Below are 22,749 nucleotides of genomic sequence, written 5' to 3'. Positions count from 1 at the left end.
CGTCAAAATTGATAAGCAACTGATCATGACCAAATACTCAATTAACTTAAAAAAAAAACTAAACTGTCAACGAGTTTTAGTTTCCCGCGCAAAAAGTCAGTTCATTGGGAAATGTTTTATCAAAAGTTATTTAAAACTATACAAAATCAAAAACATTGCAGTGCACTTTCTTTCTTTTGTGTTCGCAGCGAGTGTCTAATTAACGTGCCATTTATATTATCGTAATTATTCATGACTGTACACACTGACGTCGATGTCATTTTACTGAAATTAGGTAGATATACATTCTTCATAAAATTGTCATATTTTTTCATTGTATCTACCTAGGATAGCGCAGCATAGAGAAAATCCTTCAGTGTTTTCTTGTGTAATTTCTTAAGAGACACGCTGCAAAAATTATCAACTTATTTTTATCTTTTAGTAATTGAGAATTTTTATTAATTAATTGCGCAGAAGCGGCCAAGTTTTTTTTAATAATTAAATTGTTTAGTACTTGTTTATAGTGTTGTTACTTAGTTTAGTACTTGTTATTGTAAATAAATTGAATATTATATATATAACATATTCATAATATTCAATGCATCTTTCTCCTATCATTAGATTAGTAACAGAAAGTTTATTCTGTTTACCTATTTTCCAAGTTTAGAAAAAAAATAGATAAATAACGAAAATTAATGTTAGTAGTTACTTATTCTATTAAACTAGGTATTTTTGATGATCGTCGATACCCTGATAAAAACACTGCACCATATGAAATTACATAAAAAAGCACATACACACACACGCACAAAATACTCAGATGTCTAATAGGTACCTATAACAATACTTTTGACATTAAGCATTTACTCAATCAGACGAAATATTATTCAGATATTTTTATTAATTAATTTGATCAGAACTAAATAACTAATAAACACTTGTACTATATTACTCGCAAAGACTATTCGTTGAAATGAAGTACTTCAGTACATAATGTTTCAGCCTTTCAGGATACCTCCATAGTGAACACTTGCACAGAAAGTCTGTGTACAAGGTCCTGTACACACGCACGTCGTTCAGTATTCAACGATTTCTTTCAGCGGTTTCACAATAGTAATTTACGTTAATTTGTTTGAAGTAATTACTTCACTTAGACTTTTACAATCAAATAATTTATTGCAAAAGACATGAACTTGATTATAAATCAATGCCCTATGAAGAAAAGGTTTTATAGAGGGTTCGAAAATTAGGATATAGTCCAGTGTAATATTGACCTTAGAAAATCTTTACTTTCTTTCTTTTATATAACGACTCAATACATAATATGGGATTGGGAAGATGAGCATTTCTTTTAGACCATTGACGACTTACATTGACCTTGCTTTTTTTAAAGTGAGCCGTTTTGATATGTGTGGTAGTGAAATCTTAGGACCGAGTTTGTATGGTTGTCAACCTTGAGAGAAACCCGACATCTTGGAAATGGGGCAAAGGAGTTTTTGCGTAATAGCAAAGTGATCTATCCATTGTACGAAAAATGTGATATCTAATTCTCGTGATTTTTGTCGTATAATCAAGAATAAAGAAGGTATGCGAAGGTTGGAAGAAGACGAAACAGTGCGTGATATATAATATACCTATATATATATATTTTTTAATAGGCTTCTTGACAGGCTTAGGTACATATAGCCAAAAAAAAATAGACTCTACTCTCTACTCTTTCAGTGCACTCAGATGGTTTCTTATCTAGCTTTAAAATACATTTATTATATACAGACTTAACTTTTTTTTAAGAGGCTGCTTTCGTCGTCTTATACGTATATGTATCTATCTTGTAGCTCCTAATATAGTGACAAAAGCAGCCCAATCTTTTTCTGACTTTTATTTTCTGACCATTGTATTATTAAAGTAGAAGCAAAAAAGTGTTCAATTAGAAGATTATGATAAGACTAAGATTATCTATCAAAGTATTCATTAAAAATAGTTTTTCCCATGAAGATATTCGTGCGTAAATGGGTAATTATCTTGTGTTATCACGTGAGTCTGCTATCACGTAATTATGATTGTAAATCAGTTCCACCTGCTTAGTACGAATTGATTTTCATTTTGCACTTGTTCACACGCAAATATCCGGTAGTGCGAAATGTAGGTAAAGATTCAATTTTATGAGATAAGGAATTATTCAGACCGTTTAAGTCTGAAAGAGACAGACTAGACGCTTTTCTTGGTCTAACTTTTACAAATAGGAATTATTATTATTTTCCTTAAATAGACCGTTTTAGGCCCCAGGGCATTGAAGTGGAAAATTTCACATTAAACGAAGGTTTAGGAAATTCTTTTATTTTTCGTATTCTCTTAAGCTTCTTGCCAACACGGTAATTGGGATTTTATTGTATTAGATACATGAGAATGTGAATAGTGTTATTTTAATTAGCATAATTATTTTGTAAATACCGGAGTTGGGGTACCAAGAACCTGGATTTTTTCGAATAATAGGATCGACCACAAGGTTGATTAGCATGTTAGTGTTGAGTCTGTGGTTGAGTGGATGCGGGGACTTCACCGATCTCAAACCCGTGACTGATTTATTTAATTAGGATGTCCAACATATAATTCATATTGCACGATATATAAAAATCTTGTACTCTTTGTGTTTCCTTACGTAAGCACTAACATAGACCACATTAAAACAGAACATGAAGAAAACAGGGGATTGAAAGTATGATTATAAGTAATCTATACTCTATACTATACTTAATATATAAAGCTGAAGAGTTTGTTTGAACGCGCTAAACTCAGGAACTACTGGTTCAAATTGAAAAATTATTTTTGTGTTGAATAGACCATTCATAGAGGAAGGTTTTAGGCTATACCATCACGCTGCGACTAATAGGAGCGAAGATACAATGGAAAATGTGTAAAACCAGGGAAAATTATTCATCTTCGAGGGCTTCCGTTCAAAAATTCCTAACTTATATCTTCTAACCACAAGCACGAAATCGCGGGCAACAGCTAGTAAAACAAACAAACATACTCTTCAGCTTTATATATTAGTATAGATATATAGATTTGTTTGAAAAGTAGTTGTGAAACACTTTTAAATTATGAATTATTTAAATCACCTTTAGTTAATAACGATGTAGTATAGATATAGGTATATTGTCTGTATATTAACAATCAACAAGGTGAGTTAGAGTTATTGCGAATTTTCATCAATCAGTGCACGTATCTTACATGAATGATTGGTTAGACTTTATTCGTTTTTTATTGTACCTTATTTAGTGTGCAAAAGTCGGCCCTCCACACTAAGCCGGCAAGCCTTAAAGCGTCCTTCAAAATAATTAAACTTATTAAAGAATGTTGAATATTATCGAGTAGGTAATAATCCTAACTAAATGAAATGAAATCATTGATTCTGTGAGTTATATGTCATCGCTTTGGCGCGGGTCGCACGAGGCGTGAAATCGCAAAAATAGAGAAGGCTGCAAGAGAAAGGGGGCTTTGTCCAGCAGTAGGATCTAAAACGGGCTACATAAAAAAAATACGTCGGTGTTACATGTATCTTTGAGATATGAATTTCATATCGAAACAAACTCAGGGGTCGGTCGGTCTCTTCATCCAGATAATTTCTATAAAATGCGAGTATAAGTGTTAAAACCAACGCAGGGTATTTGGATTGGCCTTTTGAGCAAAGAATCAGTTGGATCAGAGCAAGCCAGCAAGAAGCATGCTTGCATTAACTAGCTTATGGGACTGAACCGTTTCTAAGGGAACCCCAAAATCCGACACACAACATAACTAGTAGCACTGTAAAAAAGGAAAGGAAAAAGCTTGCCAACTTCTTATTTCTAACAATCAAATACAACGGAACAGAAACAATATCAATTGCTTAATTATTTAATCGCAACAATTATCTCGAGATAATAGCGTATCGTAGCGTTATCATATTAAATAATTACTAATCTATTGACGCTTGAATAATCTCTGTTTATTTCAAGAAATATTTCTTTTTTTTTAATTTTACAGTTTTCTTTATGAATGTAATTTCAAGCAATGGCTATAATAGACTTTTCTATCGTAAATTAGGAGACCGGTTTCCATTTTGTTGAGCTTGTACCTTCTTCTTCCTTCTTCTTATTTGGTGCAAAATAGATCCTGAAACCCCAGACCCTACAACGTCACAAACTCCGAAAGTTAGACCTATTTGGAATATTAGTATAGAAATTCTTGCTTTTGATTTGATTTTCGGGGAGATCAAATAGATAGAATACTTTTCAAATACCTTTTAACGTTGATTGATTATTAGTTTACTACTTCCTTAGACCTAATAGAAGTACGAAAAATTGTAAACCCCTCGACTACCGCGGGCTTATAAACTGCATGTTATATGTGATGTATTATGCATAGTGTGATGTGTGATATACGTACTACCTGCTTACAGAATAAACGATTTCATTTAATTTCACGAGGAAGAAGGTAAATAAACACGTTCCAAGACTGCATTACCAACAAATTATTGTTATTTAAACAATACTGTATTAGTTTTTTATTATTCTTTTGAGTACTTTCATATTATTATATTATCTTCTTACGTAAAATTCGTAATGTCAATTGGTATCAACTGTTCAGATAATTAAAAAGAGTAGATATCTTATACTAAAGATAGCAATTTTATTCAGCTGATATGAAAAAACAGAACATAATGACACATTCACTAAAAACTCGATAGACTTCTAGATAAAAAGGTTTTCAATTGTCAGTACTCAACAAAAAATAAAACTTATACGGGGTTTTTTTCACAGGGATGTTCAAAAAGAGACCTACTAGGGCGGTGTAGCCAACACTAGAGTTTACTTGATTAATACTCATAATCCCTTATTCCTAACGAATAAATCTTCTGGATATTCACAAACATTCAAGTCACATGCACAAAGACACCCTGATTATACCCTGACTCAACACTAGCATTCGTGGATCACACAGTTATCCTACGACAAGGTGGCGATCGCGTCTTCATGACTTCTTGGCAACTTATCTGGCACACCTATCAGACATGTATAGATTCGGTTATCAACTTTAGAGATTTCGTGAATAAGGTTGCGGTTTTCATTAAGAAATAGGTACCTTCGAACCTATTGTCATGATAATCTCTGTGTATCTGGCTGATAATAAGCATGAAGACACACTCACACCTTTTGCCCTAGTAATATTATTTTGTTTCAGCTACTGGTGCTGCTTTTAGCTGACGACCTCCGTGGTCGAGTGGCGTACGCACCGGTTTCAAGGTGTCGCTAGCTCTGAGGTCCCGGGCTCGATCCCCGGTCGGGTCAATGTAAAAATTCACATTTGTACATTGTCTCGGGTCTGGGTGTTTGTGGTACCTTCGTTGTATCTGAATTCCATAACACAAGTGCTTTAGCAACTTACTTTGGGTTCAGAACAATGTATGTGATGTTGTCCGCATTTATTTATTATTTAGCTGCGTGGCAGTTGCTTTGCGTTTGGTTTTAGGGACAATACTCACTTATAAGGGCGCTCTACACTCGCGGCGCGAAAGTCCGCAAATACGCGTGTAGATGGTTTCGCACGTGCACGTTCACGCTTTGCACCGTACCCCGTTCGTTGCGCATTCACAGCAAGAATCGCGAGCGAGTGTAGAGCGCGCTACAGAGTAGAGCGCGGCGCACAGCGGCCGTAAGGATAGTTTCGCTCGGCGCTTGCTTGAATATGGAGTCTTTAATATGTGTGACAGTGACACACATATGAAAGCTGTATTAGTATACAATCTCAATGTATATTTACATGGACTACACATAACACTCAAGTTGAGTTGAAATGACTGTAACAGCTGAGACGACAGCGACTCGTTAACTGCTAGAACGCGCTCAACCTCGCGCCATCTCACTGCCTTTGCCTTCAAATAATTGTAAACTTTAACTTAACGTAGATAAGATTCAGAATCATTTGTAATACGAAAATACTGCCGGCTACTGCGCTTTTTGGTGTGAATTGACACAAGTCTCATAGAAAAGGCGGTGAAGAATTAAAACTACCTACCACTTGAAAAGGTGACACATCTTTATCTTTATATATGTATGATGACTTAAGGACAAAAATAAAAGACTATCAGTAATATTCTATTTGTATTATTACTCATATGTTTACAAATATGTAGTTACAGCTAATGGCCTTATCAGGTACAATTAAATAAAATACATCCTTATTCTATTCAGCTTAAAGTACAAAATTCAAAGTCGTTGCAACGATTATCTTGTGTAGAACAGTTCAAAAAGTAAATTTACAATTTAAGTTTACAAATATGTTAAAACAAAACTAATGCCACTAATTAACGTAATGTTAATTATGATTTCTTTTAAATTGATAAACTAATAATTTAATTTATCACAAAGATTTATCAAATATAAGCCATGATTACAAAATAGGACATGTTTTCCACACATCTAATATGCCTACAATAATTTGCCTAAACAATTTTAGTACAGACAAGTACAAAGCAAATTATTAGATACTAGGTAAGGCACAAAGGTTATTTCAGTAATCTATAGTCTTTATAAAAGCACAAACATAATATTATCAAATATATCGTATAATGTAATAGAGATTAAATTTAGTTTTAGATTATCTTTTGTCGCACCACAGTTGATAAAAATATTTATGACTGTTGAGATACGCAAGTAGTTACATATTATTATGCAAGGTGTCTTGAATAAGCTCTATTAGAATTTTAAAAACTGCTTTTGTTTAGTAACTGAAAAAACTTAAAAAAAAGAAAAGAAATTAGTGGTCTATTACATCAAATTTTACAAATATTATCTTATGACAATTTAGAAAAAAATAACAATTTTATCTAATGTTTTACATGTGTTTCCTTGTAGTGCTAGTATTTATCACTATTTACAATTTATTTAAAATGCTGACTTCAAAAAAAAAACGAAATTTTCCTGTATTTCATAAAATCACTGTTACCTTAACTTTGCCAAATCTAGTGAATCGATTAAAATTAAACTTAAAAACAATTGAACTAAGCACGTGTGCAACATTATCAGTCAGTCACTCGCTATCATATAATTATTACACAGTTGAGTTTACTAAATGCCTACACAGGTATTATTCAGTCTTGAGAGGTCTTTACTAGTTTTCAATATTAGACAACGGACAACATACAATTAAAAATTAGAAAACTCCCCCGGATGTAACATTTTCTCCCCACAACTTTTGAATGATTTTTATTAAACATGTAAGTCATCAAACGTTAAAGTGTTCGTATACTCGTACATAACAAACAAACTCTCAATCCGATAGGAAGCTATGATGCCACAGACAAATAGCTCATCAAACTTATAGAAGACTCTTTTTGCTTGCTTACTGATTCCAGATCTGGGTTTATCTAACGATGTTTTCCTTCACTCTTTAAGTGAAAACTATGAACGAATAATCTGTTATGTTATGTCTAATATTGAAATAAAGTATAAATGGTTATATTTGCTAATATATTCAGTTCTTGGGTGCCTTGTCCCGGGGAAGAAACCATGCAACACATATTGCACCTGCGAAAAAAAATAGGATTAAATAAATTATGTTAGTACAACGAGTTAGACCGGGCTCATAAAGGATGAAAAATGCTTGGCATTTTATAATTATTGCTCGCTTTAGAGACAAAAATATAAAGCATTCAACCTTCGACATTAACTCACTTGAAGTAAGTTAACTGGGTACTAAAGCATGATAAAAAAAAAGTTTAAAAAAAGTTTTATTTATTTGTTGTGTGTTTGTGAAATAACACCGAACTCCCATGCAAAAGTCAATTGACTTTCAATCAATGTTAAAAATACGAAATATACGTTCTAAAAATACATTTTTTTTCTACTAGGTATGTATTTCAATCTTCATTTTCATCAAAAATCTATTTGTTTAAATAACTTCCTAGTTCCAGCTATTTCACGTCAGTTACATCGTTTCTTAGATTAGTAGGTAATCGAAGTAAAAACGTCCGATTGTTCGTTATCCGTTCGTCAATCTACTAAAATATTTGTGGATTACAGAACAAATTCATATCAATGTTGGTTCCTTAGAAATCTGGTATGCGTTGGTTCAAGCATTAACAAAACGTAATGAGTTAATTTCGTGATAATGATAAGACTTTCTGCATAAACATGTAGATATCTTTTTTCAAGCGATCCACGCCTTAGTACTGAGTATTAATATATATTAACTAGCTGTTGCCCGCGGGCCTGCCCGCTACAAATCTTACTATGAAAATGAACCCACGGGAATATAAAATAGGGATAAAAACTATCTTGAGTTTGAATCCTGGTAATAGACTATGTGTGTACCAAGTATCATTAAAATCCGTTCAGTGGTTTTTGCGTGATAGAGTAACAAACATCCAAACATACAAACTTTCGTATTTGTAATATAATTGGGAACTAGGATAGTAGAACTAGGATTCATATTAGTAGAACAAGTCAAGACCCACGATTGTAATCCATAAATAAGGGGTATTTTAGGGTGTAATGATCACTGCTACGTATTTTAATAGACTTCGCGACAAATCATCATGATGAGAATGTGCGGCTACAGTACTGTGCATAAATATAAAGAACTAACTTCAAGAAAGCAATTGTCTGTTGGTGAAGGTACCGGTCAAGTTGAGAGTTGGACTCGCGACACTGGAGTTTCAAATACGAATAGGTTGGGTGCTGAATATATAAAATTATTGGCACCCAACGAATTATGAATTCAACCTCGATTTATATTTTAGTATTTGCAAGAAGAACATTTTCACCACTCTTTCGGTACTAGTGTAGGTATGTTGGTGAATTTTATTTAGATAATAGGTATCTTAATATTAAATAATAAAGTCATCGTTACTTTCATAACGCTCTATCATGCAAACGTGTCGATAATTACGTTTTGTAATTACTACGATTGTTGGATTATCTGCATATTAAAATCTGTCATGTCCAGGACATAAGATTAGGAAGCGTCATTTCAAGGTATTTTCAATTCTAAGCTACAACTGCTCAAGTAAATCGATCACAGGTTAAGCTACGCTTGATACGGTCAGTCTGGGGATGGATGACCATCTATGTCATATTCCGTGTTTTGGAAGGCACGTTAAATGGTGGGTCCGGGCAGTTATTAACACATTTTTGACTGTCATTAACGTTAGTCAGAAGCTAGAAAGTCTTACAACCAGTCGAACAGGTTACGTGTTACCCAGGCAACTGGGTTCAGAAGGTCAGATTATCAGTCGGTCCTTGTAAAACACTGGTAAAGCGTTACATCATAATTTGAATACCTCGATGAAGAAAATTTTCAATTATACTACACTCTTTTAAATTTGACGTCGGAAGCATGGACTGTGACCGATGGCAAAAGGTCACCACACAATGGGAGCCTGCGGCTAGACGTTGAAACTATGATCTGTCTGGGAAACAGTGGCGGGATGACCTAAACCCATACCTCAGCATTGAGAGGCCCAGGATAGCGAATCGTAGAGGGACTTGGTGGAGGATTTGTGAAAAAGAAATGCTCAAGTTTTAATTATTTCGGTATAGTTTGTTTAGGAATAAGAAGATCTATCCAAGTTGTAAAAAAAGTTAATCAGTGCGTATCGATTGTCCAATTGATGCAAAATATTCCAGGCACCAAATTATTTTTGTCCAGTTGTCGCGAAAATAAGAAAAAAAAACCGTCTACTCTAAAGTATGAAAATATTAGTTCAATTAATTCCTTTTAGCATTAAATACAAAATTTTGATCTTCATTAAAATTAATAGAGAGTATGTTGATACCATATTATCTTGAATATTTGAATATAACAAAAACAAATAATATCTAACAAAGAATAGTAGGGGGTTATTTATATTACATTGTAAGTTGTTATTTGATGAGGCGGACATAAAATATGCGATATGAAAATATAAAGATTACCACCTAATAAAAACGTAAAAATGCGACAAACGTGGTAAAAAATACCAGCTTTTAGAAGTCCTACTGGTGGTTTAACTGCACGCATAGCCGAGTGGTTGAGATTACCACGCCAAGCCCACTGCGCGCTGTGTTGCGAGTTCGATCCTCGCGTAGGACAAGCATTTGCGTAATCCAGGAATGCTTGTTTTGAGTTCTGAGACTTGAAGGATTAAATTGTTTTCTGCGGGCATTGTTTTTTTAAGGGTCTAAACATCTATTTATATATTCCTAAGTTTAATGTGAGTAAGGGTCGCACACAACCCCGACTCCACTTTTAATTAACTATCACTTTTTAACATACCTACCAAAGTTGGTAACTCTTTTAAAAAAGTTAGCAACTTAAAATGTTTCGAAATGATATTCCATTTCGACTTCATTCGATCTCTGACTTGTTCAGTACACTTGAAAAACGCGTTAACGTTAGTCGAAATGCAATCTGTCTGCAGGCCGTGATTAGGGTGAATTCAACGTTCAGTCAACATAATGTGCGAAGACCTTAATATTAATAAACTGCCCTCACGTGCATGACATAAGAGGCATTTATCAAGTTATATAAACTAATTTATTAGCGTAATCCGACATGACATGATATCCACAATTGGTAAAACCTAAACTTATTTGTTTTGCAAAATCATTCATATTGTAAGTCTAAATACTAGTTTTGTGACGCATTTTCGATTAAAGGCTCAATCTATACTAATATATAAAGCTGAAGAGTTTGTTTGTTTGAACGCGCTAAACTCAGGAACTACTGGTCCAAATTGAAATTTTTTTTTGTGTTGAATACCATCACGCTGCGACTAATATCTTCTACCCACGGGGACGAAGTCGCGTGCAACAGCTAGTATTTGATAAATAATGAATAATTATTTGTCTTAAAACAAATCTTGCGCGTTTTATCGTTTAGGTTATTAGGAAAGAAATGAGTTTCTTATTATTTTTAATGCCTATTCCATTTTTTTATGTTTTTGGTCGATGCTCTTTAAGTCTATACCTTTAAATCGTTTAAGACATTTTATGATTGAAGAACTAACTAACTAGTTTCTTTTATTCATTTTTATACAACACGTGAGAAGATACTTAACATTCACAAAGAATAATCTTAGCGCATTAAACACTTACTTATCAACAAGAAGGACCAGAAGTAGAAGGTGGCTTCGCAGTTGGTGGAGATGAGGGCTCCGATGGCATTGACGCCGAGGAACGCGCTCATGCGCCCCAGCATCACGGACAGGCAGGAGACCATGCCTCTGCAATAGTAGACGCCATTAGTAAAAGTGCAAACATGGAATTGGAATAGATTTGGAAAAGAAAATTGAATAACTTGGTATAGATAATGCTTCAAATGAAGAGATGGCAATTATGGGATTATTGTAGATGGTCATGGAGTGTATTAATATTTTTAAAATTAAGAATGAAGCAAAAGGATATAATTTTAAAGCATCTTAAAAACTTTCAGATACTCAAAAACTTTGTATGAAATAGAAAATTATCTGATAACATTCAATCATACACAATATAGGAGAAAATAATGAGAATATATCTATCTTAACTCTGAGTCCATCTTACCTTGACGAAGTAGGGTACAGTTCAACAAAATAGACGCTCAGTATACCCATGGAGAGAGCGCACATCAAGAAGAAGAAGAAGAAAATCCCTCCTGCGATTGGCACGGCCACCAGGTTCAGCAGGATGCCGGCGAGGGCCGACATAGCCATGATGCAGATCATGGCCATGCGCTTGCGACTGCCGCACGTGAGGGAGAGCACGAGGTTGGAACAGCTCGCCAACGCGCCATACGTCATCGCCGAGAACAGCGTAGTTTCTTGAATTGTGTCGTCACAAACTTCTATATTCTGAAAGTAAAGACAAGTAAGGAGGTTTTTATGTTTTCCGTGTATAAGGTTTTGGGTACCAATGGAACATAGACAAGGCGGAGGAAGTGCCTCTACACCACCGTCGTTGACTGTCTGATGTAAATCTTTATTTGTCAGCTGCTAAATATACTGAAATTATTGATGAAATGAAAAATGTATCTTGGAGGTTCGATATAAAATGTAGTGTTTTAAAATATATCATATGAGATGCATGCAAGGTGAGTCGTTATCATTCCTTCCTAATAGAGACATTCGCGTGTAGTCTCGTGTGTCTATGTGCCATTTCCTGGCAAGCAAACTTCTCCTTGTATATGTGGCATGTTTGTACCCAATTAATTGTACCTTTACACTTTTTTTAACCTTTACAGTAATTTTGAATAAGCATAAGCTTTTGGGTAATTAGGTATCCCTTTTTATTTGTTTCGTACCCATATAAATAACAATAACTTACAGTCATATTCCCAGCCGCAAACTCGGGCTGCGAGGTATACTTGATGACGGCACAGAGGTTCATGCCCTCGCCTCCGCCAGACTCCAACACGAAGAACAAGTTGTTCATGATGTACGGCAGCCATAGGATGAAGCCACTCCCACTGGAATACATGAGACCCGTTAAAAGTTAGCAGGAGGAGAAACGCTGAAGAAGAACGACAAGTCCTAATATTGAAATTTGGAATCGCTAACCTTAGACCAATACGCAATTCTTCTCATTTTGGTAAAGGGAGGGTCACAGGCTGGTATTATTGTGATTCGGAACGAATACTGAAAACACTACGATGTTAAGATAGCAATGATATAAAATTAGAAGATCTTTGTTTAGATCACGGATACCAAATTTAATCAAGTCATCATTATGATATTCCGAGTACGGAATTCGGAAATCTTCCATCGCGATAAATGTCACAGATTTGATAACAATTCGGTTTTTGCCAACATATGTCGGCTGTCATTTGTTAATTAGCATGAAATCTCCACGTTATCACTAAATCTTGCGTTAAGTACGACGTAGGACCATTACGAAGCTGCAAATTTTGTCATTTATAATGATTTGTGCTATAACTGGATTGTAATGCAACGTAATCTAATGATTTATATAAAGAAAATATTTAATAATACGCCAATTTTTATCTGGAGAAAATTTGCTTAGTAATTTAATGCGCGTCTGTGGTTTGCATCCGGATACAGATGGGTAAACGAAACAGAAGAAAGGTAGCCCATTTGGCCAGTACAAGATTGGGAAACAAAATCCTGTCGTATTGAGATAGAGTCATTTGGGACTCGACAAGCTTAGCTGGCTGACTGAATGAAACAAGAAGATACACTGATGCAGTAGTCGAATCAAGAGGCAAAATTATGTCATATATAGTCATTTTAGAAGAGATATTTCCTTGCTGTAAGCGGTGGCTATGGACTTCCGACTCTACGGGAATTTATGTTCAAACTACTCGTACTAAGTCACAAATTCATTATTACACTTTACATTTAAGTCTTGTATTAAGGTCATAACTTACGTCATATAGATCACAGCGACCAGATAGAATAGTCGTAGGGTCTCCTTCAGCAGCACCCCTCTGAACAATGGGACCGTCTGCTGCCAAATAGACTTGAAGAACGAGTCGTGGTGATCTGAAGACTGGTCCTCAGAGTCTTCTAGGAGTTTTTGTACCTTTGAAAAGAGAAATAGAGTTATTCTTCTTTTTCTAATTTGAAAGTCCGTTAATCTGTAGGTACTGACGTAATAAAGAGATAAAGTTTTGTAGGGGTCTCAGTATTTACTAAACTGATTTCGAATTAAGGTAACATAGGTAGTCCAATTTCCATCCATCCAATTTAATAGAGTATTTATTGAATATTGGATAATGCAACTTGCTATAAATGTATATTAGATGTGATAGTTCATAATATAGTAGTCATTATAAATACCTCGATAATGTTGCGTTGATAGTAATGCCGCACTAGACAAACAGTTATCTAAAATTAAGTACCTATTAAGTTCTAGGAAATTTAAAAATGATTTCAAAGTTCCTTCTAGACTTTGAGTTGGTCTATTTTTGGAGGTGTAAAAATATTTTAAAGAAAATAAATATGGTAGGATTTATTATTTCTACTTTCCTGCTGATTTTTTTTTATCAATGTCTTCCTACGCTACTACTTACGGTAATCATGAAAAATACAAGCCTGGCTGACAAAGTTTTACTGTAGGTACTACAAATAACTCGTATTTCGTTCCAAACTTACAGGGAATTTGTCAGAATCCTTTCCGGTATTAGCAGAGAAGATGTTCTTCAGGACATGCAGAGCTTCATCGTAGCGACCTTGGCTGGCGAGGAACTTGGGGCTCTCGTAAAACAGCTGCAGCAGGCAGGCTGTGATGGCACAGGGGAGTGACATCACCAGCGCCAGGAGACGCCAGGGCCGGTACGTGATGCCCAGGAAGTCTATGCGGTAGGCGAACTCCAGGGGAAGGATGGGGAAGGCGAATACTAAAGAAAGCAACATGTTGTTTGAAATAATGGGTTGATTTTTTGGAACAGAATACATATAATATGGTTTAATTAATTACAGTTTACTCAAGCATATTTATAGGGATCATTTGCCTAGTTTAGAACCCAACCGGAGTCATGAACTGAAGCCGCGACGTGGTCACAAATCAAGCTCTACTTTGTCTCGCGATCTCATAAATATGCGTGAGTAAACCATTATTTAATAGATTATTATGAATTTGCCTTACGAAAGTTATAATAAAGTGTAAAATGAAATACATATCCTTGAAGGTATTCAATAATCATTTAAGCTCATCAGGAAGTGCATTAGGTACGAGAATTCTGATATGAAAAATAATCAGTCCCATGGTCAAAAAATTATCAGACATTTTCCAAATATTTATGATTAAATACTAAGCTACCCCAACCAATCGGATAACTGTGCAGTTTAGAACATGTATGTATTTAGACGAGAGATGCATAGTTAGAGACATATATGTATAAGTTTAAACTAGATGTTACCAGCGACGGTAGCTTGTGAGCACATGAGCGCGCACGTGCACAGCAGCATGGCCTTCCCGCGCGCCCGCTCCGAGCAGCTCTCTCCCAGCAGCGTGTAGGCACCGGAGTTGCTGGCCGAAGTACTGAGAGAAAACAGAAACAAACATCATCATTCCTCTGCCCTTATCCCAATTATTTTATTTGGGGTCAGCGCCACATGTCTTCTTCTTACAAACTGAGAAAAAGATTCTTTAGAAAAAGGATTCTATTCTTTTGTTTTGAAGTTCGATTTCGGAATCGGAGAAAATTCGCTTACGACTAAGTGGTCATTATTTTTATTAACCTATTTCTTCATAACGGACATTTCTTTAGGATGCCCATCTATAGGTTAATGTTACGATATTTCCATGTCTCTTCAGTATCATAGTCTTGTGTAGAATATCTCTCGTATCCCTGATTTCATAATGTTGAAAAACTTTACGGATGTTTTAAGGAAGACGGAAGCAACCCGAAAAAATATGATAAGAAACGAGAATATGTAAAAGCTAGTTTGGTTTCTTACAAGCGCTTATCAATGAAACAAAAGTGAGGAGAACTTATGTTTAATTAATTAGATCATTGGCGGATGATTACACATGAAAGATCTGAGAAGCGGAGGTACTTGATCGGGAAGATAAGAACAGGGTAAGATAAATAAGTCTGAAAAAATGCGTATAGCTGGCGTTAATAGAAAATTATTAGGAAATACTATTTCGTTCTATAGACTAAGACTTAGATTAGTCATTTATATACCTACATCAAAGCGTAGTCTATTAACGACTTAGATGGTCGTTGCTACTTGGTTCAAGGGGCTGTACGTTTTGAAGTATAAAGTCAATTCGCGAGGAATTCCCCGAGAATAAATACATTGACATTAATGCGTGTTAAATTGCTTTATTCTATATGCAAATAGTATTCCGGTAGGTCAGTAGTCAGTCATAATATAACAAAGCAAATAGAATCACGCCAGCATCTGTTTACTCACGCTTCTGTATTTACACATACAATAATACGCAGTGTATCACTGCATTCTAAAAACAGCCTCTTATCACGACATTGTCTCGCCAGGGGGCTCTTATCATACAGCAAATAGTTTGGGGAAATTGCTGGTGCTGCCGTTCCATGACGTCACACGTGACGCAGCTTGTTTTGATTAATTGTTTCGACGTAATTGATGTGGAAAGAATTTTTGATACGGCAAAATGGCCAGTCGTTGTAACAGCTGAAGAATAAGAAGTAGTAGAATAAATTTTTAATTGGATACGTCTGGCGTTAGACTGAAAAGAGTCTAGAAAGGTAATATGGAAAGTGTGATACTGATAGTTCCAAAATATTAGCTAAAAAACCAATTTGCTAAATGATGGTGATTTATTTTAAGGGGATCAAATTGAGTACCCTTATTCTTTGGGTACTTACTCCCGAAAATTATAACAGAAGTAAAGGTTAATTTCTGCAGTGAATTAAGTAGTTGGAAAATTAAGTTTTTTTTCTGGAAGAGTACGACGTTACCAGAAATTACATATCTCGTTGACGCAAATGCCTGCTTGACAACTTCAGTGTACAACCGGTGGTAGTAACAAGATAGTCTTCAGAAGTACGCAAACAATTCCTAATTATGTAATTTAGATTGTTATAGAATTTTGGTAGCTTTATCTTGTAACTATTGACCTTATTTAATTTCGCGAAGTAAATGGAAGTTTTAGAGGAATCAACTTACAATATGGAGGATATTAGTTTGAGGACTGCCATCGTCTGCCAGTTGGGGGATAGACTGCTGAGTGCCGCGAAGATGAAGCCGATGGACATGGAGAGCACCAGGGTCAGCCGCCGGCCGCGCGTGTCCGACACGTAGCCCCACAGCTGGGCTCCAGCTACCACTCCTGCAGATAGTCACAATTCATCATTGTATAGTTATTTTATTTCTCTAAGGAGTTTTCGGAATCTGAGATAGGGAGCTATTTGGAAATTTAGTCTTTAATTTGACCTATCCTTATAGCATATACCGACACAAGTATCGATGCATTTTTTCAGACCAAATTCTCTAAGACGATCTTGATGTCCACTTCGCGACTTCATTCTACATAGCCAGTAAAATAAAACGTATTCAGCCATTACTAGTCTCTCAGCTCACCTAACAGCGGCATAGCAGTGAGCAGTGCTCGCTGCTGCAGCGTCAGCTCCAGGTCACAGACAGCCGCTGCGACCACGAAGCTGGTACCAAACATGTCCATGCCCATCGCCTGGAGCGTCCAGCTGCACACCAGGAGTAAACCGAAGTTGTATTTCCCGAAGCCTGGAAGGACAATATCAAGTGATAAGGCATAAATCAAAATACGAATGCGAATGCAAACTGGACTATGCTGAACCCTTTTCTCGCGTTTAAACAATGCGACCCAAAACGATAAAGAAAACAAGTGACGATCTTTATGCTCCCTGATCGTTCCTCCACTTCTTCTTGAATATCGTTATGACCTTGGAGTTTAATGAATAGATTTGTATGCAAGAGATTGCAGGTTTGAACCTTATGCACACAATAGTATTGCTGTGACTTTTTCGTTCTTGATTCTAAGATAGATTATATGATACTAGATATATAGAACTACGAACGGTGACCGAAGACATGGAGAGAAAACCTGGAAACCTTAGGTGTGAAATACAGAAATTCGGAATTGCTAACAAATAGGGAGCATGATTAAAGATTAATCCGTCTTTATACGGGAAGGTTCAAGACAGTTCGGACTCACTCTACCTAATATTTTGTGATCATTTACAAATATATTTCAGTCAGAACTGTGGATTGGTCCATTACTTTTGCCTTTTAGGCTATAAACAACTCACCGGTCATAGTTAACGCCTCTTCTATCGAAGCCGCATAGGTCTTCTTCTTTCCATTCTCCACGACTTCAACCTCTTTTGTAGTGGTCTTACACATTTTGAGTCTGAAAATTAAATGTATTCATGTATTTATTTATGAATTTCATCTTTTGTCATTTGATAAGGAGTGCGTAAATTATTTAAATTGTTAATTCAACGTTTAACTTAGTTTGAGGTTGATCTAAGGACAGATTTGATTTACGTAGATACTATTTTCGAATTGTAGATAATTTTAACCTACTTGTCGTAAAATACAACATATTTTTAAACAATAATTAAATAAATGGAACCAGCAACAAGACAAGTTAAATAAATTCTAGAAAATAAATAAAATGAAAATGTAATACTGACACATAAATTTATTAAATCCAACGCAAAAGACTGCGTGAACTCTTTAAAGCAGTTTGTGGTAATTGTTGGTAAGGATGAAGAGAGCTCAGGCAAAAAAATTACAAACGACGACAATAAAAAATAAAGAGAAGAGAAAGAAAATGATCAAATGGAAAATGAACAAAAACTATCGTACGTGTCTATCCTGTTTAAAATCTATCTATGTCCTAAGTTTCATTTAAATCCGTTCAGTGGTTTATGCGCGAAAGAGGACCGAACATCCATACATACAAACGTTTATAATATTAGTAGGACTAGCATCTAGGATTGTCAAATTAATTTTCGTCACGATTAAGAAAAATATTAATGGCTATTATTTGTTTGCAGGCTTTTTTATTTTGTAGAGTGCATAATTTGATTCCGTTTGAAAATATATAAGCAATGTTGATGATAAAAGTCGGTTTCCAAATTATTTTTGATAGCAAAATAGCTACGTTCCAGCAGATTGCTTAAATATTTTGTTAAGGTAAATAATAAAACCGTTGAATAAATTAATTTCAAATTATTTTGATTGTTTAAATAGAGTTAGAATACTTTTTAAATATTATTAATAAACGTATCTCAGATTGTAATTAACTATCTAACGGTGTTCATGATAAATTTTGTAATATGTTTTTTTTAAAGAAGATTTAAAAATAAATTTTCTTTTAAATTAGCAAACTGAAACAGTATTATAAAAGAAAATATAAGGTTCTCGGTAAATACAGGCATTTTATATTTTTAACTTAAAATTAACTAAAACTTGCTCTCCAAGAAAATCTTTTACTAAAAGAAATTCAGAAAATAAAATCATATTTAATTACATAAAATCCAAAAAAAAACTTTTTTTTTCATTTATCATGTGCAACCTTACCTAAGGTATCCGAACGATCGAACTGTAAATTTTAGTCGAAGGTATTAATTTATTCAGCCTCTGCAACACTTTCGTCTGTTCTCTCACCTCTCAATAAAAGTACTTTCTTGTTTCCCGTCCTTATATACCGTGTGTAAGTACGTCACAATTTATCTCAAATCTTAATTTAGTCATCATTACAGGCCACACTACATACAGTTTCTATTTCTGGCTATTTGCGGAAACCTATACGTACTCGGTTGTAGGTAAACAGAAAATCTGTCTGTTTGAATATGGAATCCTTGTTGCAGTTGACAGCTTCTAGGTGTTATATTCTTGTACCATAGATAAGAGAATGGAAATAGGATATTTTTAAGCTGTGGCTAATATGCTTGAATGAATTATGAAATTACGATGGATTTAAATTATTATGTCACGAGTGTTTCATGTTTTCGAAGTAAAGTCTTCGGTTAAGCCAAAGCAGAACAAAGTTTTTATAGATTGAATATTGCAAATTGAAGGATTAACGTCCGTTAAGTGCTGTTTTTTAAAAAATATATTTTTATGATCTATTTTTGTATAAAATGTACAAGTTCAAATAGCCCTTTAAATTAACTGTGGCACGATAATTACGAATGATGCTTTGTAGCATCTATCTCAGATGAAATCAGTCCTAGAGTTTTCTTCCCTTCCTCATCCACACCAGTTAGATTTGAGTGTACATTTAAACGTTGAAAGTATCCTCCCCACGAGTCACATTACATTTAGGCATATTGTACAACTTATGTAACATCTGAAACGGAAAATTCTATAACCGAAATCAAACAATACCGTTTTCTGCTAAACCCCACGTGTTGGAAACCCCGAGAATGATCAAACATGTCCGTCTTCCACTATTTACGACTCAGATAGCTGCGTGTGTTCAGCTCAGTGAGTTTGCTAAGCAAATATGTTATCACCTGAGGGGGTCTGACAATCCTAGTGCAAACATAATTTTCTAGTATTTCGTGCGTAGTGTGTCACTGAACTGAGGAAGGTCGGGGAATGGTACTCGCTGCTGTTGTTGTGAACAACTAATTATTTAGATTAATACTTATTTGTTAATACGTAGTCTTTAGTTCTGTTTGTATGGTTTTGGACTACAAAGTAGTGTATTGAGGATGATCAGACTCTTCAGCTAATAGATATAGCGAAAATAAAAAAGGCTTGATGTAAGGATATGACAGAACCGAACTGAAACGAAATTTCATTTCCATTTTAGCATGTTTTGTTAACGCAAATGATTGCAGTAGTTCCGTTTGCTAGAGGAGCCGGTACTTCGAGGTTTTTTTTAATAGCTTGTGTGATTGGAAGATGTTATGATAAAACTCTTAAAAATATTCCTGACAAGGTTTCATATAGAAATATCCCTCTTTGCCTTACAGGAAACTGCTAGAATGTTACACGTTACAATGATTCACATCTACCGTATGCTGATATCTTGTGACTGTCCTATTTCTTTACCTGCGCCTACGCATTATTAAGTATTTTAATAGACAACAACATGTTTTCGATAACATCATCGCTCGGCATTCTAAAACTTTAAACCAATATTCAAGGCAAACAATACGTACGTGGAAATAGATTGTACCTGCTTGGATGTGAGGCAAGGCGTTTAGTAGTAGGTAGTAATAGTTGCAACAAGAAATATAGCTTTGGATAAAATCTACGTGCAAGTAAATCTAAAGCACCTAACGCGCTTTTTTATGTTAAAGGTTAGCTGGTTCGGATTGGATGCGGAAGGATTAAAATTCAGTATAGAGAGAAATACTGACTGTCAATACAATGTCTTTTCAATTATTGTGTTGGATAAATATAGAGCACCATACGAATAGTGTGATTTCAATCTAATTTCCATTCATGCATCGGCACTGCAATTACAATATAGCGAAATCATGGCCGTATCGTTGTGGCGTAACTGAGGGAAGAATTATGTCCGGCAGTGGACGTCGATTGGTTGTGTTGTTTGATTGATGTCTAACTTACAGGTACCTATTTTGTGTTTTGTTTAGGCAGGGGAATCTTCATGGACACCGAACTCTTTGGGGGAGCGATCGTGTACTGACAGACTGCATGAATGGCAAGGCATAGCAATTCATCACACACCGATCGCGGGAAACGTGTCTCTACCTACTATCTATTGCCCATAGCAAGCCGACTGTAGAAACTCTAGATCTCTTTCTTTTTTCAATTTTTGTGATTTACAGCTAAGCTATAACCGCATAAGTGAAACGATCACAGGTTAAGCTACGCTTGACGCGGTTGGTCCGTAGATGGGTCACCATCTTTGTCAAAACGAGTTCCTCCGTGTTTCGGAAGGCACGTTAAATTGTGGGTCCCGGCTTGAAAAGTCTGACAGCCAGTCTAACCAAGGGGTATCGTGTTGCCTAGGTAACTGGGTTGAGGAGGTCAGATAGGCAGTCGCTCCTTGTAAAGCACTGGTACTTAGCTGAAACCGGTTGGACTGGTAGCCGACCACAACATAGTTGGGAAAAGGCTAGGCCGATGATGATTTATATAACCTGATGCAAACTACCCGTAAGACTCTAACTTAGCTTCACATACCCTTGAAAAATTCTTAGGTTTCCTTGCTTCTTGACGTTGTTTTTCTAAAGGGAAAATAAAACTGATAATGCGAGTAACCCAGAACTAATAATATTAGTATGATTAGTATCAAGCAATACCAGTATATCACAGTATATAAATACATACTGTTATGGATATTATTTCCCAGGAAACAGTTACAAAATCAGTCACGCGAGTAGAATTTTTCCCGACTGCAGGATTATCCAAACATCCGTGTTTATTGAGAGCAGATCAGTGAACAAATGTTCATCTTGTTGCTATTGGTTTAGGCTGAGTTTTTTCCTCGAGGCAGGCGAATATTTTCATAAAAAAAAACTGTTTAGAATTTGCTGTGACCTATTATTTGTCTCGCAAAAATTTCATCAAGTTTAGCTCTGTAATTTTTATTCAAAAATGGTCGTGTTTTTTTGTTGTTTGAAATGATATTTCAAAACTGACAAAGGCATACCGAAACTATATATAGAAACCAATCCAATAACCAAAATAGTTTGAATGATTCATCAAAAAACAAAAGGGAAACTTACAACTTACAGTTTGCGCTCATTTTAACTGAAAGTAACACTTACATGTGACTACTACCTAATAATTAACACTATGAAATGCCGACTGCCCATGTTTGCGTTAAGCAATGCTTAGCGCCGTAGTAGGAGGTTAAACCAAATGTATTCAACTATTCGATGAACGGCATTCGTACTTATACCAATGTGACATTGTACAATTTAGAAAACTGTTTATTTTTTAGGCATTGAGTGATGAAAGAATTGGTATATACGTACATTATGGGTTTCAATGATTAAGTGAAAAGTGACTGCTTATATACACAGGCATAAGAAAAATAAGTGAGAATATCGCAATGACGTTTATTATGAACAGTTTCAGTGGTGTTTTTGTGTTATACACATATGGATAAAGTGAATTCTGAAGAAATACATTGTTTAAAAGACTTCGGGTCGTTTTATATACCTTCAACACGTCTGTAAACGGAAAAAAGCTTGAAAAGTAAATGAATCTCAAGAAGAAGTATAGCTAGTAGTTTTGGTGTATCATACTGGTTGAATATGTGAAACACTGCCTTGCACTGCTGATCATAGGCCTCCACCACCAGCAATAATCACGATATTATTTATGTGGCCTCCACCAAGTTGCGGCACAATAAC

The 22,749-nt window shown here is 35.2% G+C and overlaps 1 protein-coding gene across 2 annotated transcripts; it reads right to left on the bottom strand.

Moving 5' to 3' along the window:
* Positions 1-6,702: 6,702 nt before the first annotated feature.
* Positions 6,703-19,234, bottom strand: LOC113493398 (synaptic vesicle glycoprotein 2C-like). 2 transcript variants are annotated; one of them, XM_026871369.1, is made up of 11 exons: positions 18,989-19,230; positions 17,710-17,810; positions 17,003-17,164; positions 16,589-16,751; positions 14,854-14,975; positions 14,087-14,331; positions 13,360-13,514; positions 12,300-12,441; positions 11,541-11,827; positions 11,094-11,221; positions 6,703-7,544 (listed from the first exon to the last, which is right to left on the bottom strand). In XM_026871369.1, exons 2-11 carry the CDS (start codon positions 17,801-17,803, stop codon positions 7,492-7,494), a joined length of 1,551 nt encoding a protein of 516 aa, XP_026727170.1. In that variant the 5' UTR covers positions 17,804-17,810; positions 18,989-19,230; the 3' UTR covers positions 6,703-7,491. The 2 variants fall into 2 exon arrangements, with proteins under 2 accessions (XP_026727170.1, XP_026727172.1); XM_026871371.1 differs by lacking the exons at positions 6,703-7,544; positions 11,094-11,221 and having other exon boundaries at positions 11,537-11,827; positions 18,989-19,234.
* Between the last annotated feature and the right edge of the window lie 3,515 nt (positions 19,235-22,749).

The sequence above is a fragment of the Trichoplusia ni genome, chromosome 4, assembly GCF_003590095.1.
Source record: "Trichoplusia ni isolate ovarian cell line Hi5 chromosome 4, tn1, whole genome shotgun sequence".
Classification (NCBI taxonomy): domain Eukaryota; kingdom Metazoa; phylum Arthropoda; class Insecta; order Lepidoptera; family Noctuidae; genus Trichoplusia; species Trichoplusia ni.
The sequence above is the reverse complement of the archived record's forward strand: the minus strand, read 5'-3'. Positions and strand labels throughout refer to the sequence as shown.

Coding starts and splice junctions, on each gene's coding strand:
- LOC113493398 (XM_026871369.1), bottom strand. CDS start 17,803: ATGTGTAAGACCACTACAAAAGAGGTTGAAGTCGTGGAGAATGGAAAG. Junction 13,515..14,086: donor AGGATTCTGACAAATTCCCT/GTAAGTTTGGAA, acceptor CTCTTTTCAAAG/GTACAAAAACTCCTAGAAGA. Junction 7,545..11,093: donor CTGGTCCTTCTTGTTGATAA/GTAAGTGTTTAA, acceptor TTTTTTTCGCAG/GTGCAATATGTGTTGCATGG.